General features: G+C 39.6%; 1 protein-coding gene across 1 annotated transcript; it reads right to left on the bottom strand.

The window, feature by feature from the left end:
- Window positions 1-667: 667 nt before the first annotated feature.
- Window positions 668-20,925, bottom strand: gls2a (glutaminase 2a (liver, mitochondrial)). The gene is made up of 18 exons (XM_033628503.2): window positions 20,568-20,925; window positions 18,114-18,201; window positions 14,720-14,841; window positions 11,090-11,219; window positions 10,556-10,635; window positions 10,265-10,428; window positions 9,768-9,826; window positions 6,297-6,329; window positions 6,153-6,211; window positions 6,000-6,066; window positions 5,830-5,880; window positions 3,714-3,890; window positions 3,469-3,600; window positions 3,275-3,367; window positions 3,050-3,111; window positions 1,709-1,785; window positions 1,544-1,607; window positions 668-1,428 (listed from the first exon to the last, which is right to left on the bottom strand). The coding sequence occupies exons 1-18, from the start codon at window positions 20,777-20,779 to the stop codon at window positions 1,272-1,274; spliced, it is 1,827 nt and encodes a 608-aa protein (XP_033484394.2). The 5' UTR covers window positions 20,780-20,925; the 3' UTR covers window positions 668-1,271.
- Window positions 20,926-21,709: the final 784 nt, after the last annotated feature.

Below are 21,709 nucleotides of genomic sequence, written 5' to 3'. Positions count from 1 at the left end.
TGATACTTTACATTGTTAAATGATTCCTCCAGCCTGCAAAATAAAGGACCTAAAGGGACAGTTCACCCCTAAATCAAATATACATACTTTTCCTCTTATCTGTAGTGCTATTTATCAGTCTAGATCAAGGGGTAGGCAACCTGCAGCTCAGGATTTATATGGAATATATGGAATATATGGAAATGAATAACAGTTATTTCTTAACATTTTAATTTTCATTCATGATTATTGTAGCCATAAAGTGATTCTTACATTTTCCAGATGTATTAATGAGTGGCCTATACACTGTATAAAAAATGTTTTAACATCTCATCAATTATGCCTGGCGCTTTTTCCTAGAATTTGCTCAATCTCAATAGCGATGACTGAGCTTGAGTCTCCTTAGTGAGGCTAGCTATTGTTTCCAAATCCAAAAAAGAAAACGTCCCAAAGGAAAATAGAAAATTTCATAGTGAGTGGACAGATTTGTTTGTTTTAACTACAAACGCTGTCAAGTTAAAGTACCAAATAACCATAATTAACCCACTGCAGAGTAGCTATTTTGTTGTAAAACATATTTTGAACAATCATTCAGACCTATTAGGAATGTTTAAAGGCTAATTTAGATTAAACAGGCTGCGTTGCCATCATTATCAAGGCACAAATATGTTTCGTGGCTCCAGACAGATTTTTAATTTTTTTTTAAATGGCTCTTTTGATTGTAAAGGTTGCTGATCCCTGATATAGATAATTTTGGTGTGAATTTCAGAGTGTTGGAGATATCGGCTGTAGAGATGTCTACCTCTCAAATACAATGAAACTAGATGGCACTTGGCTTGTGGTGCTCAAAGCGCCAAAAAATACATTTAAAAAAGTCAACAGCAATGTCTTTGTCCAGAAATCACAACCTTGTTGTATAGAGTTTTCATGTAGGAACTATTTTCTTTCTTCTGAACTACACCCAGCAACTGTATCACCACGCAGAAGGAAGCGTGCATCTACTGCTAGCTCACCTAGCACCACGGAGCTAGGTAACGTTACAGCTCAGCTGAGGAGGACGCCATTGATGTTTACATCTCATGTTGTCACATCCATGAGTAGATGCACACTTCCTTGGGTGAACTGTCCCTTTAATCCTGGACTTCAAAGTTTTTCAACAGTCTAAATATATAACCTCTATTATCATATTAAAGACATTTATTCATCAGGTCTCTCCATCAGACTGTGTCCTTTCAGTCCTCTCATAATAAAACAGATATATTTCCATTACAAACCCTCTGATGCCTTATGGTTTAGATGATGCTCTTTAACGTGTCTAGTGGGGTCTTCTGCTCCTCTCTGTCACATGGTGCCTCGCTCTCAGAGTAGACACGCTGGTACTCTTGCAGGACTGAGACAACGACATCATGGCCAAACTGCATGGCGTCATCTAGAGGTGTGTTCCCCCATCTGATAGATAGCAATGTAATATGGAGATGTTTGTTAGGGCTGGTAATACGGAGATGGACATGTGTTTATACTATTTCTAATCTAATATCAGATGAATTTATGTTTAAACCCCTACCTGTCTTTCATGTAGGGATTCACTTTACATACTTCAGTTAGGAAGACAATAGCTTCCACATGACCTGAAAGACAAAAGGGAGCAACCCCCATGCCATATTTAATTTATTCTTGATTTCAAAGAAGACACTGTTGAAGAATGAATGAACTGGTAATGAAGTGTCACCTTCTGCAGCAGCAATGTGGAGTGCCGTGCGAGAGTCGTAGTCTCTCTGCTCCATGTTCACAGCTGAAAGAGCAAACCTGGAGGGATAACAGAGGAACAGAGGGAGCGCACATGGAAAGGTTGACTCGAGTGATGGCAAATTATCAGAAACCCTGCTGAGTCACCCGACAGTGACATGAGTAAAGAGCTCGTTAATATGAAAGCTGACGTGTTTTAAAAGGCAGTGAATGAACTCATGAAAGAATACTTAAACATTGTGGGGAATAAGCTTCATTGCTTTCTTGCCAAGAGTTCCCATCTCTCAAGTCTGTATGGTAAATATAAAGCTATAGCTGGGACGGTATGCGTAGCATAAAGAACATAAAGAAGAACCGTATGGTAAATATAAAGCTATAGCTGGGACGGTATGCGTAGCATAAAGAACAGCTAGCCTGGCCCTGTCCAGAGGTAACAAAAATTGCCTACCAACACCTATAAAGCTTAATAATTAACATGTTATATCTTGTTTATATAATCAAGTGTATAACGTCTAGTTGTGATTCTATGGGGCCGGGTTATGTGCAGGAATAAATCTGTAACTACTATAAATTGTGGAGGACATAAAACCTGGGATCAGAATCTTCACTCTTACTCAGTTGGGCTCACTTCTATAGTAAAAAAATATTGAAAATAAACTATTCCCCAATTTTCAGGCCACTCCCTGGATCTCCCTCAAGGACCCCTGTGGGTCCCCGGACCCCTGGTTAAGAACCACTGGTCCATTCTTCTCTAAATGGGACAATAATTCAAAAAATGAACATCACGCTGGATTGAATAAGACCTGAAACTAGCGACTGGGACCATACATTCATTAGAGAAATGTTTACTGAGGTCATAAATCAAATGAGAATACATTTCATTTTCTTATAGACTTGTATTCAATCAGACTTCTTTTTGCAACCAGTGAAGTCACCCCCTGTCGGCTGTTAGAGCTGTTAGAGAGAATGCTGGTTTAAGACACTTCTACATTGGCTTCACTTTTCAGACCGCTGAGAAAAGGCCTTAAAAAATCTAATTTGTTCGGAAAAAGAAACAAATTATAATAGATTTAGTTGTTACATTTAGACAAAGCTGTTTCCCCTGTGTTCAGTCTTCTAGGCTAAGCTAACCTGCTCCTGGTTCCAGCCTCATACATAACAGACAGTGTTATTGATCGTCTCATCTAACTCTCTGCAAGTGAGTGAATTTGTGCATCAATGTCAAACTGTTCCTTTAGGATTGCATCATCCAGCTGATGTGTATTCATCTGGTGTCTGCGCTTTGTGATGAAACATGAAAGGCGACATTTCTGTTTTTACTTACCTCCTCAGAGCGGAGACGTCACCGCTGAAGGCTGCAAACATCAGGTTTACCACAGACTTGTTCTAATGAATCAACGGGCAAAAATCATATGAGTGTGGACTGTTTTGTAAACATTTTACATACATTTTCTCTGCTTTATTTTAATCATTCACTCCAAGAAGCATCTATGTTGCCTTGTAGCCTGAATGAGAATAACAACCTCGACAGCTGTGGGGCTGAACTTACTGGATCTTCATCTGATCTTCTCCTGGGGTCATGTTTCTTGGTAAAGTGTCTCAGATTGTCATAATTGTGGAAGTTGAAGTGAGACACCAGCTCCTAGTGGATCAGAAGAAGATTAAGATGAAATATTTAAACCATGCATATACTGACAAATTGGATAAAGACATAATTATGCAATTGTGATGGTTACAGCATACCTGACAGAAGTGAATGCCACGAACACTGTTTCCAAGCCGATCCAAAGGTGGGGACCAACACATCATGCCCATGACGTTGGGTACAACCAGCAGAACAGCACCTGAAACGCCAGATTTAGCAGGCAAGCCCACCTGAACAAAAAGGAGCAAACAAAAGGTCACAGTTAATCTCACGACATGCTACCACTCAGAGCTACAAGAGTCACAATGCTATTAAAAAGATCCTTGAATTCCAGGCGGCTTACATGGAAGGCAAACTGTCCAGAGAAGTCATACATGCCACAAGAATGCATGAGGCTCAGGGTGTTACGAACGGCTTCAGCACTCAGCACACGCTCGCCTGTGATTGGACAAATGCCCCCGTTGGCCAGTGTGGCAGCCATGACACTTCCTGACTCACAGGTCACCTCAATGGAGCACAGCTGGAATGGAGAAATACAAAAATCAAAACTTTGTAAACTGGGGAGGCACACAGAACGGTTTAGAATAGTTTTGCTTCATTGCCCAGAGTTAGATGCGTACATCTATAGCTGGTTAGCTTGGCTTAGGGGGCGGCAGTAGCTGAGTCCATGGGGACTTGTCTTGGGAAGCGGAGGGTCACCAGCTCAAGTCCCCATTTGGGCCAAATATGGAGTGTGGGCTGGTAGTTGGAGAGGTTCCAGTAAGTCTCCTGCCAAGGTGCTGAACACTGAACCCCCAACTGCTAGGGCACCTGTCCATGGGCAGCCCCCTTGCTCTGACCTCCCTCCATTTAATGCATGTATAGGTCCTGTTTGTGCATGTGTGTGTATATTGGGCCTGTGTGTACATGACAACCAAGGGAAAAATTGAATTCCCCCCCCCCCCCCAGGCATTAATAAAAGATATCTTCTTCTTCTTAGTAAAAAGACGAGAAATAGCTAGCCTGGCAAATAAACACTATATCTGTATAAAAAACAAACTGTAAAATCAAAAAGGGTGGTGCATGGACTTTATGGAGTCCTGTTGTAACTGTGACCTGCAACCAGCAGATGCTTTAAGCTACACTAAACTAAACTAACCAGCTCCCACTTGCAGCTTCATATTTATCCCACAGATCATACAAAGAGCAGTACCCATCTTCTGATCTAATTCTCGATTAGAATTTTTTTTTTACTTATGTCCTAAAATATGGAACTATTTCATGACAGTTTCATCCACAGAATACTACAATGCGAAAGACAAAAGGTGGGTTACATAAGCAAGGATTAATTTCAAAATATGATCATAGTTTAAATTTAAATCATGTTGCACCAAACTTTAAAACTATCATAAATTAAGGTAAGTTATATTTAAGCCTGTCTTTAAACATTAGTTTAGTTTTTTTTTTTTATATTTTATTTTTTCAAAATATACAAAGCACACAGTCACAAATTGACAGTACACAGACACTGATTTACATTACGATTATGATGTTTCAAAAATGAATTAACAATAAAATAAATTGGCACATAACAATGCAAATAAAAATGTAACTAATAAAATCAAGTACTACACTACAAATATGGAGGACGCGGAGTTTGAGAGATAGGGTAGTCTTGTCCACAATTGCATGGTCTCTTATAAAACTAGTGTGGCAAAAAAATAGAACATGTAGACATTCAATCATATTGGATGGAAAATTTTCCATTTAATTAATAAAAGGTTGCCATATTTTATAGAAAGAGTGTATCTTATTCTTTAAACACCAACTCTTAAAACTTGTGATCCAGTGTAAACTTTAAACCTTTGAAATCACTGCCTTTTTGAGATGGACTGAGCAAACTCACCAAGTTCCTCAAAGACAGTTAAAGGACAGACTATACTGAAGTTTTATGATTGTGATAAATTTCTCTCAAGATATCGGTTCAGCAAGGAAACCATTATGGAACTGAACAGGAAGATTGGACCTGCTGTCAAACATGACAGGGAAAGAAAGAAAATATGAAACTGTCTGCCAGCTGCTGTCGGGCAGTCTCTTTTTTTCTTTACTGTGCTGTTGTCCATTTTTTTATCTTATCTTTCATCTTCTTTTATTATTTTGTTTATCTTCGATAAGTTTTCTTCTCAAAGGAGGAGAACCTGCTGAGCCATCATGAGTTAGTAGCCTACTTACTAGGTCTAGACAGCATGCAAATGAATTTACTTATTCATTTAATTTAGGTAAGCGAGTATCGCCATATTGATTTAACTCTATTTAATTTGGGTTTACATTTTTAAAAAAACCTCTGGTTTACTAAACATAAATTAGATTTTAGTTGTGCATTAGAGCTTTAATCTAGATTGACATTTTTTAAACTCTGATTACAACTAATTACAGATTAAATTAATCCTGGTAGGTGAAGCCCTGCCAAAGAGTCTTACCTGAAAGTAGAAGTCAAGAGCTGCTGTCATATCTGCATTCTCTGGAAAGCACTGCAGGGATTAAGATCAGAGTCAGCATATAATCAGGACATTTATTTTTTCTGAAAACCTGAGCATGGAACAAGCACTTGAAGTCATTGTATTTAAACATAAGATACACCATAACTCACTTTTTTCTCTTTGAGATAATAACCAATCGCATAATTCCTATCACCGGTCTCCCTCTCGGACTGGAAACTGCAAGAACATAACAGGTAATCAGAGAGTTGCATTTCGTGTGACGCAGGACAATAAGGTTGCATTCCTTGAAGCGCAGTACTCACGTTGCGTTGCTAAAGCCCACAAACTCTGTACCAGCCAAACTTTTCAGGAACTCCATCACCTGAAATAACACCATGGTTCAGCTGGGAGACCCAACAAGTGTGTGGCATCAAGAAAAAGTCTGGAAATTAAAAACTTTTACTTACATAGTCGAACCTTTCGGCCTTATTTGAATGTGGCTGTCAACAGAGAGGGGCAAAAGTCACGTCCTGGTGCCAATTTTAAGTATGCCAACAGCCAGTGAGTCTCTATAGATGGCAGTGTTTGAATACTTTGACACCAAAGTGTACATGATGTTTTGTGCCTGTCAGTGCATGGCAATGTGCACACGGTGGCCCGTGGGCTGTTTATGGCTGTGCTTGGATTTCACAGACCAGTAAGGGATTATTACCAAGTTGTAAAGTTACCAAATAGGGACCGTAGTCACATTCATATTTAATGGCTCTACCTTTAAAGGTTAAAGATGGTATCAAACATTACTGAGAGTTGAAGGGTGACCTGGGGCTAAACCTCATTGCCAATACAGGAGTTGATTTTATTTCTTTGCAGGTGGTTACTCTCCAGGTGCTCTGACAACTAGTTTTTGAACAAAACATATAAATTTGTGACATTTAAACTTTTGCAGGTACAGCTGTTCCCACCGGGGCATGAATATTTCAGAAAATCAAAAACAGCTTTTATCAGCTTTGTAGTTTCCCCATTCTGTGTAGAAAATTATCAACCTTCTTCGTATTGAACCTCCTCAGTATGCGTATAAATTATATGCAAATTTAATATTCTCAAGCAATATTGTTCCCCTCCACACACACACACACACACACACAAGCGAGGGTGGCTAACACACCTTCTGTTTCGGGGGCTGTTATTGGCCAGGAGCACACACACGCCCCTGGTGCCAGGCCCACACACACGCAGTTCCTCCCTCGCTGCTGAACCTGACCCACATATGATAAAAAGTCCAGAGTATCTCTTCAGTCAGCTGGAAACATTATGAAAACTCCATGGAGGAAAAATAAACAGCCATATATGGATAAACTCCACCCCCACAACTCTCACAGTAAGGACAAAGCTCCCAGATAACTCTGACGGATGGTCAGTCGGATGTTAATGGCCAGAGTCCAGCTGCTGGGCGCCAAGTGACCAGCTAATAGATGAGTGATTAGACAGTACGACATCACCGATAGCTTCAGCTTAGAAAGGTTTCACTCTGTGAGCCTGAACTCAGTCCAATGATTCAATCATTCAGGCCTTTAAGACCATAATAAATGTATAAATAATATATAATCTAATATATAATCTAATTTTCAGAACCAGAAAGCTTATGTTTCACAGCAGAAAAGCAGTTTACAATCACTTCTTTCACACAGACCGCAAATAGTGGCAGTGCCATGTTTCACAATGATTTCTGAAAGCATTTTTCAAATACATTTGTGAGTCCTGGAGGGTACCCACATGCCCATGCATGAATCGCAAATGCAGCTTTTGTTTTGATGAGTGAAATGTGGTTTCATGTTGCAGATTGCAGCTTTCTTTTTGCAAATTTGATGAAATGGGTCCCTGTACTTTTTTGCTTCTACTGAGGTTGTAGCTAAAAAACAGTTATAGAGCATCAATTGTAGTCCTTTTATTAGTGTAACACAGAAACATATCTGATTATCCTATTTAGTTTCTTTTTTCTATTACTTTTGAAGGACTACATCGCTGATTCTATTTATTTATAGTAAGCCTATATCTCAGCATTTTATTAACATCTTTGAAGAAAAATCAAACTTGTTGTTTTAAATGTTTAGCTTATTATCCAAGATATAAACTTCTCATAAAATCTCACAGGATACGGGCAAGATGAAGACCTGAACACAAGCAATATTCACAGAGCTTACGCAGTTAAAACAACCAATGAGCTAATAGAACAGTGTCAAGAAGAAAATAGATTTTTTTTTTAAAGCTTACTAAATATGTATGATTGTTAAAAAAAACAAATAAACAAAGAAAAAAACACAATACAGAGAGATTTGTATAAAAAGTCCCAACAAATCATCTCCAATGAAGTATTCACAGAAAATAATCTAATCAAAATTCATTCAAATCGCTCGTTTTACGAAAACATTCTGCAGATGCCACATTCACTAATGAAGCTCAGTGTAAGATCAATCAGGAAGACTGTCTTTATGCTGTATCCACTCACAATTCCCTCTCTATCCCACTCCCATCACTTCCACCAATCAGCTGACGATGGGTGTTCCCTCTCCCAGTTAGCCAATCAAACTTTGCCACAGTGTCCTTCAGCCATTTATGTTGCTGCTGCCAAATTTGAAATCTGTCCTCCTCTCTGCTCCTGTTGACTGTCATTTTAGGCGGAATCATCTCGCCCTCCTCCACCCCGTTAACCTCCAGTCACCTGATCCTGAGCCCAGGACGAGCTCATCAAAATTCCTCTCACACTCCTCTTCACATCCAGATCCTCAGCTCCCTCTTCATCTCATCACCAGCATTACCACCACCAGCATCTAGACTCCACAGGGGGGGCTCCCTAATCTACTGTCTTTACCACCCTCCTGCAATAGATGACATCACAATGGTGCCAAAGACTTTTCACATTTCCCATACCTATGTACACATGTAAATAAATATTCTTTTATCTCAGAAGAGTATCTCCTGATTGAATTTGGGTTAACTGTACAGTTTTTCAGTTCAGTCAGGAACACTTTAGTCAAAGAAAACTTTATTTCCATTTGCAGTATTATATTTGGTGGTATGGCTCTCTTCTGGGGCCCCTCTGCCTTTCCTCTGGCCTACGCAGAAAGCCTCTTCCACATGCCTACGTGGAAAGAAAGAGAACACACCTCTCTGCCCTTCCACGTGCCTGCATGGAAAACCATAAGGCAGAGAAAGCACACCTGTCTGCCCTTCCACGTGCAAATGACGAAAGCCTGAGGGAGAGAGGCAAACCCCCCCTGCCCTTCCATGTGCCTACATGGAAAGCCTAAGGCAGGGAGAGCAGCAGCAAAGACCCCCCAGGACTGGAACAGAGCAGCATCAATGACAAACAGAAATGACATTGATAAGTCAGACACAGCATCAAAAGGAGGAGCTGGGGTGGAGGCGGGTTGCAAAGCAGCTTGGAGGGGAAGCAGCAACAGTAGGCAGAGATCAGCTGATGTAGCTGGGATGTGAGCTGAGCTTGACATTGTGTCCTGCCTGAACTAACGCTATGATGAATTTGTTCTGTACTGTTATAGTTATGCATTTCATTTAATATGAAATATCCATTAAATATGCCTCTTAATTTGGGGTTGTCAGTTTACTCAATGATAGAAAAGTGGTCCCTTAAGGAAGACTGTCGGGAACCACTGGCCTACATTTGATCTGTGTAGTGAGAAGCTGCAGCAGAAAGCTACATTTAACATTTAACATTTAATAAGGTCTCAATTCCAAAACAGTTTTTTTGGCATAAACAGATACTTCCTGAGATTCCACTCTTTGTTTTTTACCCTGACATCCTAATTAATGACAAATGACTGTTAGTAAGTATATTTTGTGTGTGTAGTCTAAAATGAAAACCTCTGTATCTACTGTCATATCAGTGTGTTCATTACTGACAAGCCTTCAGATTTTACCTTAATTAAAGAACTGATGACGATAGCTCCGGCATTCACCATCGGGTTGTGTGGTTTATCTGCATGAGAAACGAGAGAATGTATTACTCATTTACTCCTAAACACGAGAAATAAAGTGCTGAGATCAGAGAGGATATTTCATCACAGTAACTGATGAGCTAATAAACTGAGTACATAAAGTACAGTTCTGTTTGCTTCAGAGGGAATGTAATAGAAAATTGCTTCAAAGTTATGTGTTTAAATAATAAAGTCCTTCTGGACAACTTATTTTCCAGTAAATTCTTGCAATATCTTTGTTCTGTCAACAACTAGAGACTGTTGAAATTTCTGTTTCCAAAATTTCGCAATCACATTCTGGGGGAGAAGGTGTGTTTTGTGGAGTTTCACTTTTTACAAATCCAGGATTAATCACATGTACACTCAGTATTACTGTTACTGTTTGTTCTCATGTAAAAAGGATAACTGGAGTGAAAGTTTCAATAACGCTCACCACTTACCGTCCTCATTGAGTGACAGCTTGTTGAACTTGAATCCACTGGGCTCTTTGCCCACAAAGTGGTGAACGTTGTCACCTCCGAACTCGTGCACAGCGATGGCATACTCCAGAGGTTTCACACACGACTGCAGACAAAAGGGAACCTTGGTGTCACCAACAGAGTGTCTGCATGGCATGATGATGTGATGGAGAAGCATGGAGACAAAACAAAAATGGAGGAGTGTTAGTGAGGGAGTACACACAGTGGAGGTTTTCAGAATGGAAACATGATGAAGTGATGATGTCACCGTACCTCTGTCCGTCGATTGTGCACAGAGATACACCCCAGAGATCAGGGCTGAACTTAGCCAGCTGAGGAATGTAATCAGCTACCTGCATGAAGACACACATGACAGTTACTGTAACGAATGAGCACACAATGGATTAGTATGTGGATTAGTTTATCACAGGGCTGCAAGTAACACTTATCCTCGCTGTCGATTAATCTGTCAATTATTTTCTCAAATAACCAATTAGTTGTTGGTCTATAAAATGTCAGGAAGTGTTGAAAAAAAGCCAATCAGTGTTTCCCAAAGCCCAAGATGACGTCCTGAAATTTCTTCTTTTGTCCACAACCCAAAATATTCTGTTTAATGTCATAGAGGAGTAAAGAACCCTGAAAAAAGTCACATTTAAGAAGCTTAAATCAGAGAACTTTGACGTCTTTTATGAAAAAATACTTAAACCAATAAAATGATAGTTAAAATGTGTGCCGATTAATTTTATAGCTGCCACTTAATGGATTAATCGCTTACTCTCTGCAGCTCTAGTTTATCACAGTACTCACTTGTCCTGCCTCCTGCTGTTGTGCAGCCTCATACATCCTGTCAACGTGCATGGTGAACTCTTCAAAGTTCGGGATGATGAACTTTTTTCTGAAAGCCTTAGTCAGCAGCATGATGTTGTTGCCCACACATCTGTACTAGGACACATTATTGAACAGACGTCATGAGGAGAATTACAAAGAATTTCAAATACAGATCCTGCAATTACAAAAACACCCCAGACCGAAACACATACACATAACAATAAGTTGAAGTGAATTCAATTTTGTTTTTGGTGCTCAGTTCATTTACAAAGTGCCTCTCAGTGTCTTTGTCCCTGGTTACTTTGTGTGTCTTGTGGATTGTCCATAGAAACAGTTACACTGTTTGAGGAAACACATCATGCTGTTGAAATTCTGAAAGTAATTTCATGAGAAATTTCACTCACTTCCATTGTATCACTGGCGAGACAGACATCTCTGAGACAGATGTCTCTTTTTATTGATTTTGGTAAACTAAAATAAGCCAAACAACCACAGTTCATAGGCTACTAGGCAGTAGGCTTGGATGGTATCAAGGTATGCGGTTTACAAATCCTGAAGGTATGATTTTCAATATCGTCACAAATACAGACACAGAATCTACCTCTTCGTTTTCTCATATTGTAGGATATTGTATTGTGAAGCACTTTGAAACTCTGGTTTAGAAAAGCACTACAGAAATAAAGTTTAATATTATTATTATGAATAAACTGATATGGAGATGCTGCATTGAGGTGATGTAGTGCACAGCATGAGGTCAGTCTGTACTGGTGGAACAGGCAACTGAAGCTAAGGAGGCTGGTAACAGTGAGTGGTGGAGATAACATTACAGGGCTAGTGAAAAAAGTAAGACGCCTCTGCCTCTGTTTGGGAGTATTGCCACATATAACATTATCTTGAGATGACTTCTTTCAACAACAAAAGCAGTTTATAGCCATATGATTTTATTCAACACATCATCTTTGTTCAGCCAACTGATGTGCTGGTATCCGCCACAGCAACGAGAAACTGTGTGTGAGTCTATACATTGTTTTTAAGGAAAATCCTGCATAGTATGCCTTTAAGAACAAGAAACCAGAGAAGGACATAATCCTATAATAATTTACTCACATAAATGGTAATGACTTCTGCATTTATTAATTAATGAAATGACCATAGCATTCAGAGTGCTGTGCATATTAACTAGATGACTACAGGCTAGTATGGCTGATTGACCCTTCGCTAAGTCCTGCCCCTGGACGCAGACTGGCCAATCAAAATGTAGCTTCAGGCTGGATCAGACCAGGGTCATTGACTCTGATGCAATCGTTTCAGATTTCCTTCATTTTCAGGCTGGTTTTGTGGATTTGGAGCTAAATGTTGTGCCTGAGGCACGTCGTGTATTGATGATACTCGTTACCTGGAGAGGCTGGAAAAAGATGTTTCTTCCCTGTTCCAAAACCAAAATCAGACCCTGAAAAGTGTAGGGTTAGCTAGCTAGCTACTGAAGATATAGCCTACTGAATGTATACACATGCTGCTTTTGCTTTTTAATGATTATAACAGTGAAAAAAAGACCAACCCTTCTGTACAGGAACCAGTGAAGGGAAGCAGGGAAACTTTGCTAATATTCAACCAGCTGTGTGTCATCGCACTTTATTTGACTTCCCCCAGAGATCCCTGCCTGTCCGTTAGCAGAGGTCTGTGTACTGGTAGTTCCACGGGGGCGAAGCCAAACACCGTTCATCTGCACACACAGTGATGCCACACAGCTGGTTCAATTTCAGCAAAGTTTCCCTTTATATTCATTGTCTTGTGTGGCGATCAGCAGTGATGTGGTGGTTCACTTTTACACTGTGATCTGTAGCCTATAGTTCGGCTTTAGCTTCTAACTATCTTTGTCTTTTTAACCTGTTGTTGCTGCTGAGTCAGTTTGACATCCTGGATATATCCTTCAAACACTGACTGTAGACCCCTCTGTCTGCTTCTCTCTGGAATCACTCTTTCATTTTTCCAACAATATGATAATATTTCTTCAGGGAGTGCAGTTAGTTACAGTGTGGGCTTCTGCTTATTTAGCTTGGACAATCACAAAGGGGCGGGGCTTAGCGAAATGTCAAGTTGACCTCTGAAAGTGAGGTAACAGTTATTATGAGTTACAGTTATATGGTCCGATAGCATTTTTTACAATTAGCAAGAACACCAGACAAAGTTTTGCTTCTCTGACTCAAACACCACAGCCTCAATCACTGAGAGCAGTTCCGCCTAAAAAGTGTTTGTATAACTGAAGATCCAGTCAATATAATTGACATGCTCAGCTCCTCACTGGGCTTTCATCATTTTGTTTTCATCACACTGGAGTCAAAGCGACAGTCAACGACAGTCAACTAACAAACACGCCTGCCCATATCAGCAGATCCTGATAGTTATTATAGATTTTCACTACTATGATTGGTCAGCAGTGTTGTATGCTCTCAAGGAAAGGTCTGTGCATTCTGTCACAGCTGGTCTGAACTAAAATATCTGGCCTGCAGCCCTCACTAATCCAAGGCGATGCTAGCGTGAGGTTTTGAGACACCAGGAGAAGAGAGTGGAGAGTGCCTGCATTATTCATATGGGTCATTTCCTAAAAAAAAAAAAAGAGGAGATAGCGCTCTCTATTTCTAGTAGCATATTTATGGTAAGCTCTCAAGTGTTCTTCAGGAAAGGATAGCCTCGCAAATCAAAGAAAGCAAGCAAAAAAGACGGACATGGCCAATTAAATTTGATGAAGACTACCAGACTGCGTAACCCTCTGCTGTTCCAGACCAAAGGAGGAGATTGAGTGAATTACACTTACAAATGATACTGCTCTGATCTGTAGAGTGCACTCATGTAATTGCCACAGTGTAGACTGGAACTCAACCAGAATGATGCCCTTTTATTAAGAGCCCCTGAGACCCCTATGTCTTTCTGCACTGTCCACTGCTTTGACTGCCATGTGTGCATGTGAATTTGGTTAGCAGCAGCTGTCGGCCGTAAAAAGCCTGTCTCTGTCAGTCTCTTGGACTCAAATAGCGCTGACCACAGTTTACTCCTCCTGTTACTCCTTTGCATGTCCACAAAAAAGTGTGAATAACCCCTAACCTCACCTAACCTTACAACTTGCATCATCCTTTTTCCTTTGCCTTTTCTGCAGATCTGTTGGTTTCACAAACTAATTTGAATATGCAATTTCCAATTGAGAAGAAATGTATGAAAAACATTAGAATAAAAACCAAATTAGAAAAGCACTCGGAGAGCGCAGACCTCCGCCAAGCAGCTTGGATTTTATCCACTTCGCTTCAACCGATCACCATTTATCATCTGTTCCTTGTCCCATTATCAACCTTTCCTGAAAATTTCATCACAATCTGTTCAGAACTTTTTGAGTTATTTTGCAGACAAACAGACAAACAGACCAATGTTGGCGAAAACATAACCTCCTCAGCGGAGGTAAAAGTGGTTGTGCAGCAGTGATAGGAATCAAGTGTTCATATACATATATATGTAATTATAGAGGGTGTTCTTTCTACTTTTCTCTTGCAGGTGAAAGTTGAATACTCCCCCTCTGTGCATAACTATGTCTCCATAAATACACAAAGCTTTTCTCACCTTCTGAAGAGCTTCTTGTCCATCATGACAGGCCCTACAGAGTCACGTGAGGATTGTCGCATCTGACGGACACAGTCACGCAGCCGAGGGTCAGATGTTAACAAACCAGTTTTTCTCAAAGCCTGGAGAGGAGGTAGATAAAGCAGGTTTTTAAGACGGAAAAAGTGCAAGTCATAGATGAGACATTATTCATAAACATTTTGGATCATCATGCACAGTAGTGTTTATGTATTTTCAGTTAGCAGGGTATTAAACAAGTAGATGGATATAATTAGGGGACTTAAAAGGCTCAGGGGTGCCCACATGGGATTTGGGAGGAAATACAGGCGTAGACTGGCTCACTGGAATCCTTCTAGTAAATCACACATCAAGCTAACAGTCACTGTGTGATGCATGTGCGTCTATTTTGGGGACACCATGTGCATGACTGATCCGACCTACGAGGCCCCAGAGTCATCTCATCTGGTAACTGTAAGCAAACGGACCAAAAAGCACATGGCTACAAGCCCACTGTTGCTGTTGTTGAATGTCTGTGAGTGATTCTTTGCTTCAGGGCAGGAAATGCTAAAGATGGGGCTTCCCTCGTCAAGTTTTATCCTTCGACTGAATGTATGAGAGGGTTTTGTGTTCAAGTCTGTGGAGTTTTTGAATAACAACACACAACAGACACAGATAGGCCTTGTGAAAAATAGCTCAATTAACAAGATATAGTGCAGGGGTGTATGTCTGTGGGCCAGAAGCAGGCCGCAAAAGGGTCCAACCTGGCTCACTGAATGACTTTGCACGCCTAGTAATAATGCACTTGCAAAGGCCAAGTGGTGCCAGGTTTCAGGAGTACATTAAGACTGAGGTGCCTACTTTATGCAAAGAGCTACTTTAGAGACTTTTCCACCCTGAACACAATACAGTTATCTGAAAAAACTACAACAACAACTTATCGTGGTCATTAAACATTGTGCAAAACATTGTCAATCTGCCACCTAAGTACAAAAGAATCTGTATCAGACACTGCCAAAAACTTTAGATTTGTAAATGGTTTGGAACGCAGCAGACAGCTTAACCTGCTTCCTCAACAGCTTCCACTTTAATTTGGTGTGGTGATGGTAGAATTAATACACAGGGGTGGAAATGTATGTAAAAATGCACATGTAATGACAGTGAGTAGCAGAATGACTGAATGTGGAAAACTGAGACATATTGTTGGAATTGTATATATTCTTCTTAGGACACGTCATGCTGTTCATCATCCATTTAGTAAATGAATGAACATTTTCTTCGTGTTTTTCTACTTCTTTACACTGAAAGAAAGAGAAACATTTGGAGGTGTTGTTACTTATGGGTTATTATGCAATGGTTTTACTGGTCCAACCCACTTGATATCAAATTCACTCATAAACTAAAATTAGTTTAACCACACTGACATATTGTTTATTACATGATATCTTAACTAATGAAATAATGATGTACCATGTATGCCTGAATCTGTATATAATGAATAAAACTGTTATTAAATACACATGGTCGTGTAGAGTTGACACAATGTTGATTATTTGATTCAAGTCATTTTAAAAATAAACATGATATAAATACATTGTATCTAGCTGAGCGGCAAATGCGAATATTTGCTGGTTTTCTTAGTCTTCTATGATAGTAAACCAGGTATTTTGGACTGCTGGTCAGATTGAACAAGTAATTTAAACAATCAAACCTGAGCTTCTGGAGGGTGTGATGGACTTTCTTCTTTACTATGTTCTGGTGTCTTAGAGATCAAACAATTCATTGATTAATAAACAGTACTGAACAATCAGTTACATTGTCAAGGGCACTATAGAATATATCAATGTATGCCTCCACGCACCAGTCAAGCTGCAGTTATAGTTTACGTCAATGTTTGTGAAAACATGGATGCTTCAAACACATTTTCAACCCGGCAGCCAAGAAGATCTAAACAATCAACACAGTTTCAAGGTGGACACGATGATTAGTGTCAAGGTTTTGTAAGGTCACAGTGACCTTGACATTTGACCTTTCAACCACCAAATTCTAATCAGTTCATCACTGAGTCCAAGTGGACGTTTATGTCAAATTTGAAGAAATTCCCTCAAGACATGTTCATGAGAATGAGACAGATGTAAAGTCACAGTGACCTTGACCTTTGACCACCAATATCTAATCCATTCATCATTGAGTCCAATCCATAAAATTTGAATGTTTTTGATGGATTTGCCAAACAGATCACTGCCAGGTATCTCCATCTTAACCAGGCATCTTAATCAGTCGACAACAGTTTCAGCTATTTAAATGTAAATCAGCTACTTTCCACATCTTTATAAAATTCAGTGTCATTTCCTTGATACTATTACAGTGATTTCCCATCTTACGCTGCCATTTCTACAACAGAAACTGGATTTAACTAACTAACTCTGGCTTTAAAAACAATTATTTCTTTCTTAACAAGAAATATTCTTGAAGGCTGACTATGACCCTAATATGACTTGTTAGGAAGAATGTTTTGCAGTTATCTACACGGAAGGACACTAACACCTTCACCATCTATGCTCTAACCCGGTCACCTCTACAAACACAGCCAATCATCCGTGGCACGACAACAAGCCTCCTGTGTTGACACATGTCTCTTCTCCTGAATGTGTGCTCGTTTTTAAAATTACTGAGTTGCCATAGACACTGAGCTCAGCAGATGTCCATGTCTGCCTATCTTTTAACGTGACTGTGTAAAAGGTTGCACCACGTGAAGCTAAATGAGAGTGAGATTAATTTCAAGACAAAAACACCACACAGTATATGTCCTGGTCACCTTCTGAGTATGTAAGGTACAGAACGTGCCCCTTGCAAGACTTTAAAAAGATGAACTGTGGCACAGATTCAGAAAAGCTCAACATCTTTTCAGTAATATGTGTGTGTGGGGTGCCAATGTATAAGGAGGTCTGTGCCTTACAGTCTACCATAGTCACTCTGTAAGCTCTGTAGTTAAAATTAAATGCCTTTAATCTGGTTGCCATCACATCTGGTGGTACAATCTCAAAATTAAGATACTGTAATTAAAGCCCCAAAGTAATTAAACTTCAATGTTAAAAATGCATGTTCCTCTGGTGCTGATTCCCTCGGAGTCACACCTACTATATTTAGTCCTATTACGTAAGACAGTCTTTAAACACCTTTTAAACTTGACCCCGTGTTCAGCTGGAGACACTCTGGAATCCTGTCGCGGGCTTCTATATACTCCCCAAGGCTGCTTTAACATAAGCCATAGGTGTTTTATGGAAATACAATACTGCTGTAGGGCAGAGTGTGTTTGTATGTACATCCATACACGTCATGGAAAGTCAAAAGAGTCCATGGCGTGACAGAGAGTGTGACTGTGTTGTTGACTCACAGAGATGAACTGAGACAGGGGGATCATCTCCTTGCCTTCAGTGATGGTGTAGAAAAGTAGGTCCTCCATGCTGGACATCAACCTACTTCTGCCAAAACAAACAGCACACATAACATGTATGTTGTAATCTTTGATTTTGGACTGGCTCCAATGTATCAAGTGAAAACCATGACTGGTGTGCCAATGCTTGTGTTGACAACATGGCCTGGAGTGAAAATACTGGCAAACATCCAGCTATTGACCTAGTTCTTCACACAAAGTGTGTTTTAGAGGGGCCATGACCTCTATACCATGACTGTATGTATATGAAATATACAGTATGTTTTCTCAGGCGCCTTTGGGTCTAGCATACCTAAAATACACATGTACTTTGAAATATTATTCACCTTGCCAATTTAAAAAATGATAAACACATTTTTTTTTACCCAAACCCTAATTGTGTACTTGTAACTCATATACTCCATGCCAATCATAAAATCTATGAATAATTCAATTTAAAAAATGTCGTTTTGTGGGAGACACTGCTTATTTGCTTTCTTACCAAGAGTAACTAAAGGACAAAATTGATACCACTCTCTTATCAGTGAGTTAAAGCGATAATTCAGTTTTTTTTAAGTGGGGTTGTATGAGATACTTATGTTTAGTTAGTGTATTATTTATAGTAGATGTCATTCGGCATGCCCCTAATTTGGAAAGGAAAGACTGGAGTCCAGCAAGGAAGCTGCGCACTTTACTGCTTTGGAGGGGTCAGCAACAAAACATATTTTAGACACCTAAAAAAATCCCACCTAAAACAATCAATAACAGTTCAAGTGTACGTTATATTGAGAGTATTTTAACCGCTTTACCTTTCTGTCAGACAGCTCGTTCCAACAGGGAAGTCATTAATGGCTTCAGTTGCATAAGTCTAGTCTAGACTCCATTGACAAAAGCAACAATTTTGACTCATTGAAAACAGGAGCTGCTGGTCCACCGCTGCCTCACTCGGTTAGTTAGTTAGTGTTATTGTGTCACTTTGGTTAATCAGAAATAGCCCATTTAAATGCCAAAGTCACACAATTACACAAACAAAATAACTATTGAGGCAGCGGTAGACCAGCAGCTCTTGTGTTAAATCACTGTTTTTCTCAATGGAGTCTGGCTTTGAAGAGAGTGATATATTGGCTTCAGTTTTCAGTCAGAAATTTCTGTCTGATGCAAAGGTAAAGCAGTGAAAATACTCCTAATGTAGCGTAAACTAAAAGTGATATTGATTGTTTTTGGTGGCTAAAATACATTTTATCGTTGATCCAATCCACAGTAGTGAATTACTTAGCTTCCATTGTGGAATTTCTGCCTGTTTCTTCAAACTGGGGGCATACCGACCACCATCTACTGTAGGTAATCAACCAACTATGGATAAGTACCTCATACAACCCCACTTGAAAAATCAGAAATATCCCTTTAACATAAGTAACTAATGTTATGTAATAATAGCTAGAGACAAAATATAGTTAGCTTAGCATAAAGGCAGGAAGTAGGGGGAAAAGTAAGCCTTCCTCTACCCAAGGATGAAAAAAAAAACACCTACCAGCACCTCTACTGCTCACCGATTAAAACATTAAAGTATATCTCGTTTGTTTAACCTTTACAAAAAGGTATGTAAAAAAAAAGAAGACATTTTGTGGATTTACCTGGGAGCACTTCTGGGACCGGACTGGCTGAACGCAGTAACGTTAACTTCCTGGCGCCATGTCGTTAGTCTGTGGTTGCTAGGCAACCAGCGGAATGATATTAAACCGCATATGCTAACCAATGCGCTAACTCTTTAAAACTAATACATATACGCTTTAAAACCGCAACTTGTTTTACACTTTAGTTTGTTTATTAATTAAAAAAACAAGTACTGGGCGTTGTTTTTCATTTCATTTATTTATTACTTTTGAACAGAACGGGCTAGCTGTTTCCGTCTCTGTGGTTAGCCAACGTCGTCTGCTAGCTTTATGTTTGGCTAACGTTAACGGACAAATATGACGGTGGGATTGCTCTTAAAACGCCTCGCAATAAAGTGAATAACGTTACTGGTAAGAGCTGTTGCCATCAAATATTTAACACAAAAAGTTAAAAATGATAGTGAATGCTGAACTTAAGAGATGTTTTAGGCTTAAAACATAAAGTTGAACAGCCAGTCAACATAATAGGATAGTCAGAGCCGCCGTTTCCATCTGTTTCTATGCTTAAAACAGATTTTAGTGTGGTTACTGACCACCATTATTCTTGTTATTGTTAACGTTAAGTAGGTGTTAAGTTTTATGATATGGTAGGAGTTGCTAGTTATAGTAGCATGAAATGTTACAACCACACAGTTAATTACATCTGACATCTCTCAGGAATTTCATTGTTGTAAATTTATGAAAAATATTTTGGCTAATTAATGGTGATTTATTCGTTCATAGACACCCTACTGTGACCTACTTGGGGTGCTCTTGGTCCACATCAGGGGGCTTCTGTTCGTGAAAGGCTCTGTGGGTGTGCGGTGATGCTGCAGCCCAGCAGGGGAGATGAACAGGTTGCTGCGTCCTCGACCAAACAATGTTTTCAGCTCCAACTCTGGCGGAGATCCCTGCATTTTTAAATAGCTGCAAGATTCCCGGGTTAGCTGTCCTCAGACTTTTCAGGCAGTGCATTGTGATAAGTAGGGCTTAATCTTTAATAATTCACAAGAGTTTATTTTTTCCCCCCCCAGTAGCTGATCTAGAGAGATATTTGTGACCAATACCCCTTGGTCCTCAGAGCTTTAAAAGCAGCTGCTGTCTTGCAGACTGGGTCAAGTGAAGGCTCGGGGGGCGGGGCTGTGACACAGACAGCATGTTGGTTCAGACGGTGGGGTCAATACTGTAACTAGCAACTACTGAAACCACTCCACTGTTTGGTGTAGGTATAACTTTCAAATGCAGCTGATTATTAGGTGGAAAAATCACGTTCATACTTAGGTTATATTGCTTTTAGCACTTAAAGTCTACTCTCTGATCATTGGGTATTCAGCTTTTTCATCCTAAATAACTTGCAGTGTATTACGTTTCAAATTAAAAGAAAAAAGCAACAGACCTGGGGTGACAGAGCTTTCTCCATAGCCGCCCCCTCCCTCTGGGACTTTCTCCCCAAACACGTGTTTGTGGAGTGATTGCATCAACCTTTCCGGTTCAAATCACTTGTCAAAACGTTTCAAAAGAGCTTTTAATGTGTTAATAATGTTGGATGTATTTTTGTGAATTTCAATTTTATGATCGTTTATAACTAATGTAAAGTGTCTTTGAGTGCTATGAAAAGTGCTCTATAAATAAAATGTATTATTATTATTATTATTATTATTATTAATAGATGAATAATGTCACTGTGGACAGTGTAAACATAAAATACTGTAGTGATAATCGTGGTCCAAATTTGAACGTAGAATTGTGGTTGAAATTGCTAGGAAGAGCTCAAATATCACTAAACAAATTTTACTCTCCAAACATTGCAGCATTTAGCATCAACTGGCCTTGGACAAGTGGACATATGTCAGCAAACAAGTGTATTTAAAGGAGTGGTTTGTAGGATTTAGCGGCATCTAGTGG

The sequence above is a fragment of the Epinephelus lanceolatus genome, chromosome 8, assembly GCF_041903045.1.
Source record: "Epinephelus lanceolatus isolate andai-2023 chromosome 8, ASM4190304v1, whole genome shotgun sequence".
In the NCBI taxonomy this organism is placed as follows: Eukaryota; Metazoa; Chordata; class Actinopteri; order Perciformes; family Serranidae; genus Epinephelus; species Epinephelus lanceolatus.
The sequence above is the reverse complement of the archived record's forward strand: the minus strand, read 5'-3'. Positions and strand labels throughout refer to the sequence as shown.

Coding starts and splice junctions, on each gene's coding strand:
- gls2a (XM_033628503.2), bottom strand. CDS start 20,779: ATGCACTGCCTGAAAAGTCTGAGGACAGCTAACCCGGGAATCTTGCAG. Junction 14,842..18,113: donor CCCTGTCTCAGTTCATCTCT/GTGAGTCAACAA, acceptor CCTCCTCTCCAG/GCTTTGAGAAAAACTGGTTT. Junction 3,891..5,829: donor CTCTTGACTTCTACTTTCAG/GTAAGACTCTTT, acceptor TCTCCATTCCAG/CTGTGCTCCATTGAGGTGAC.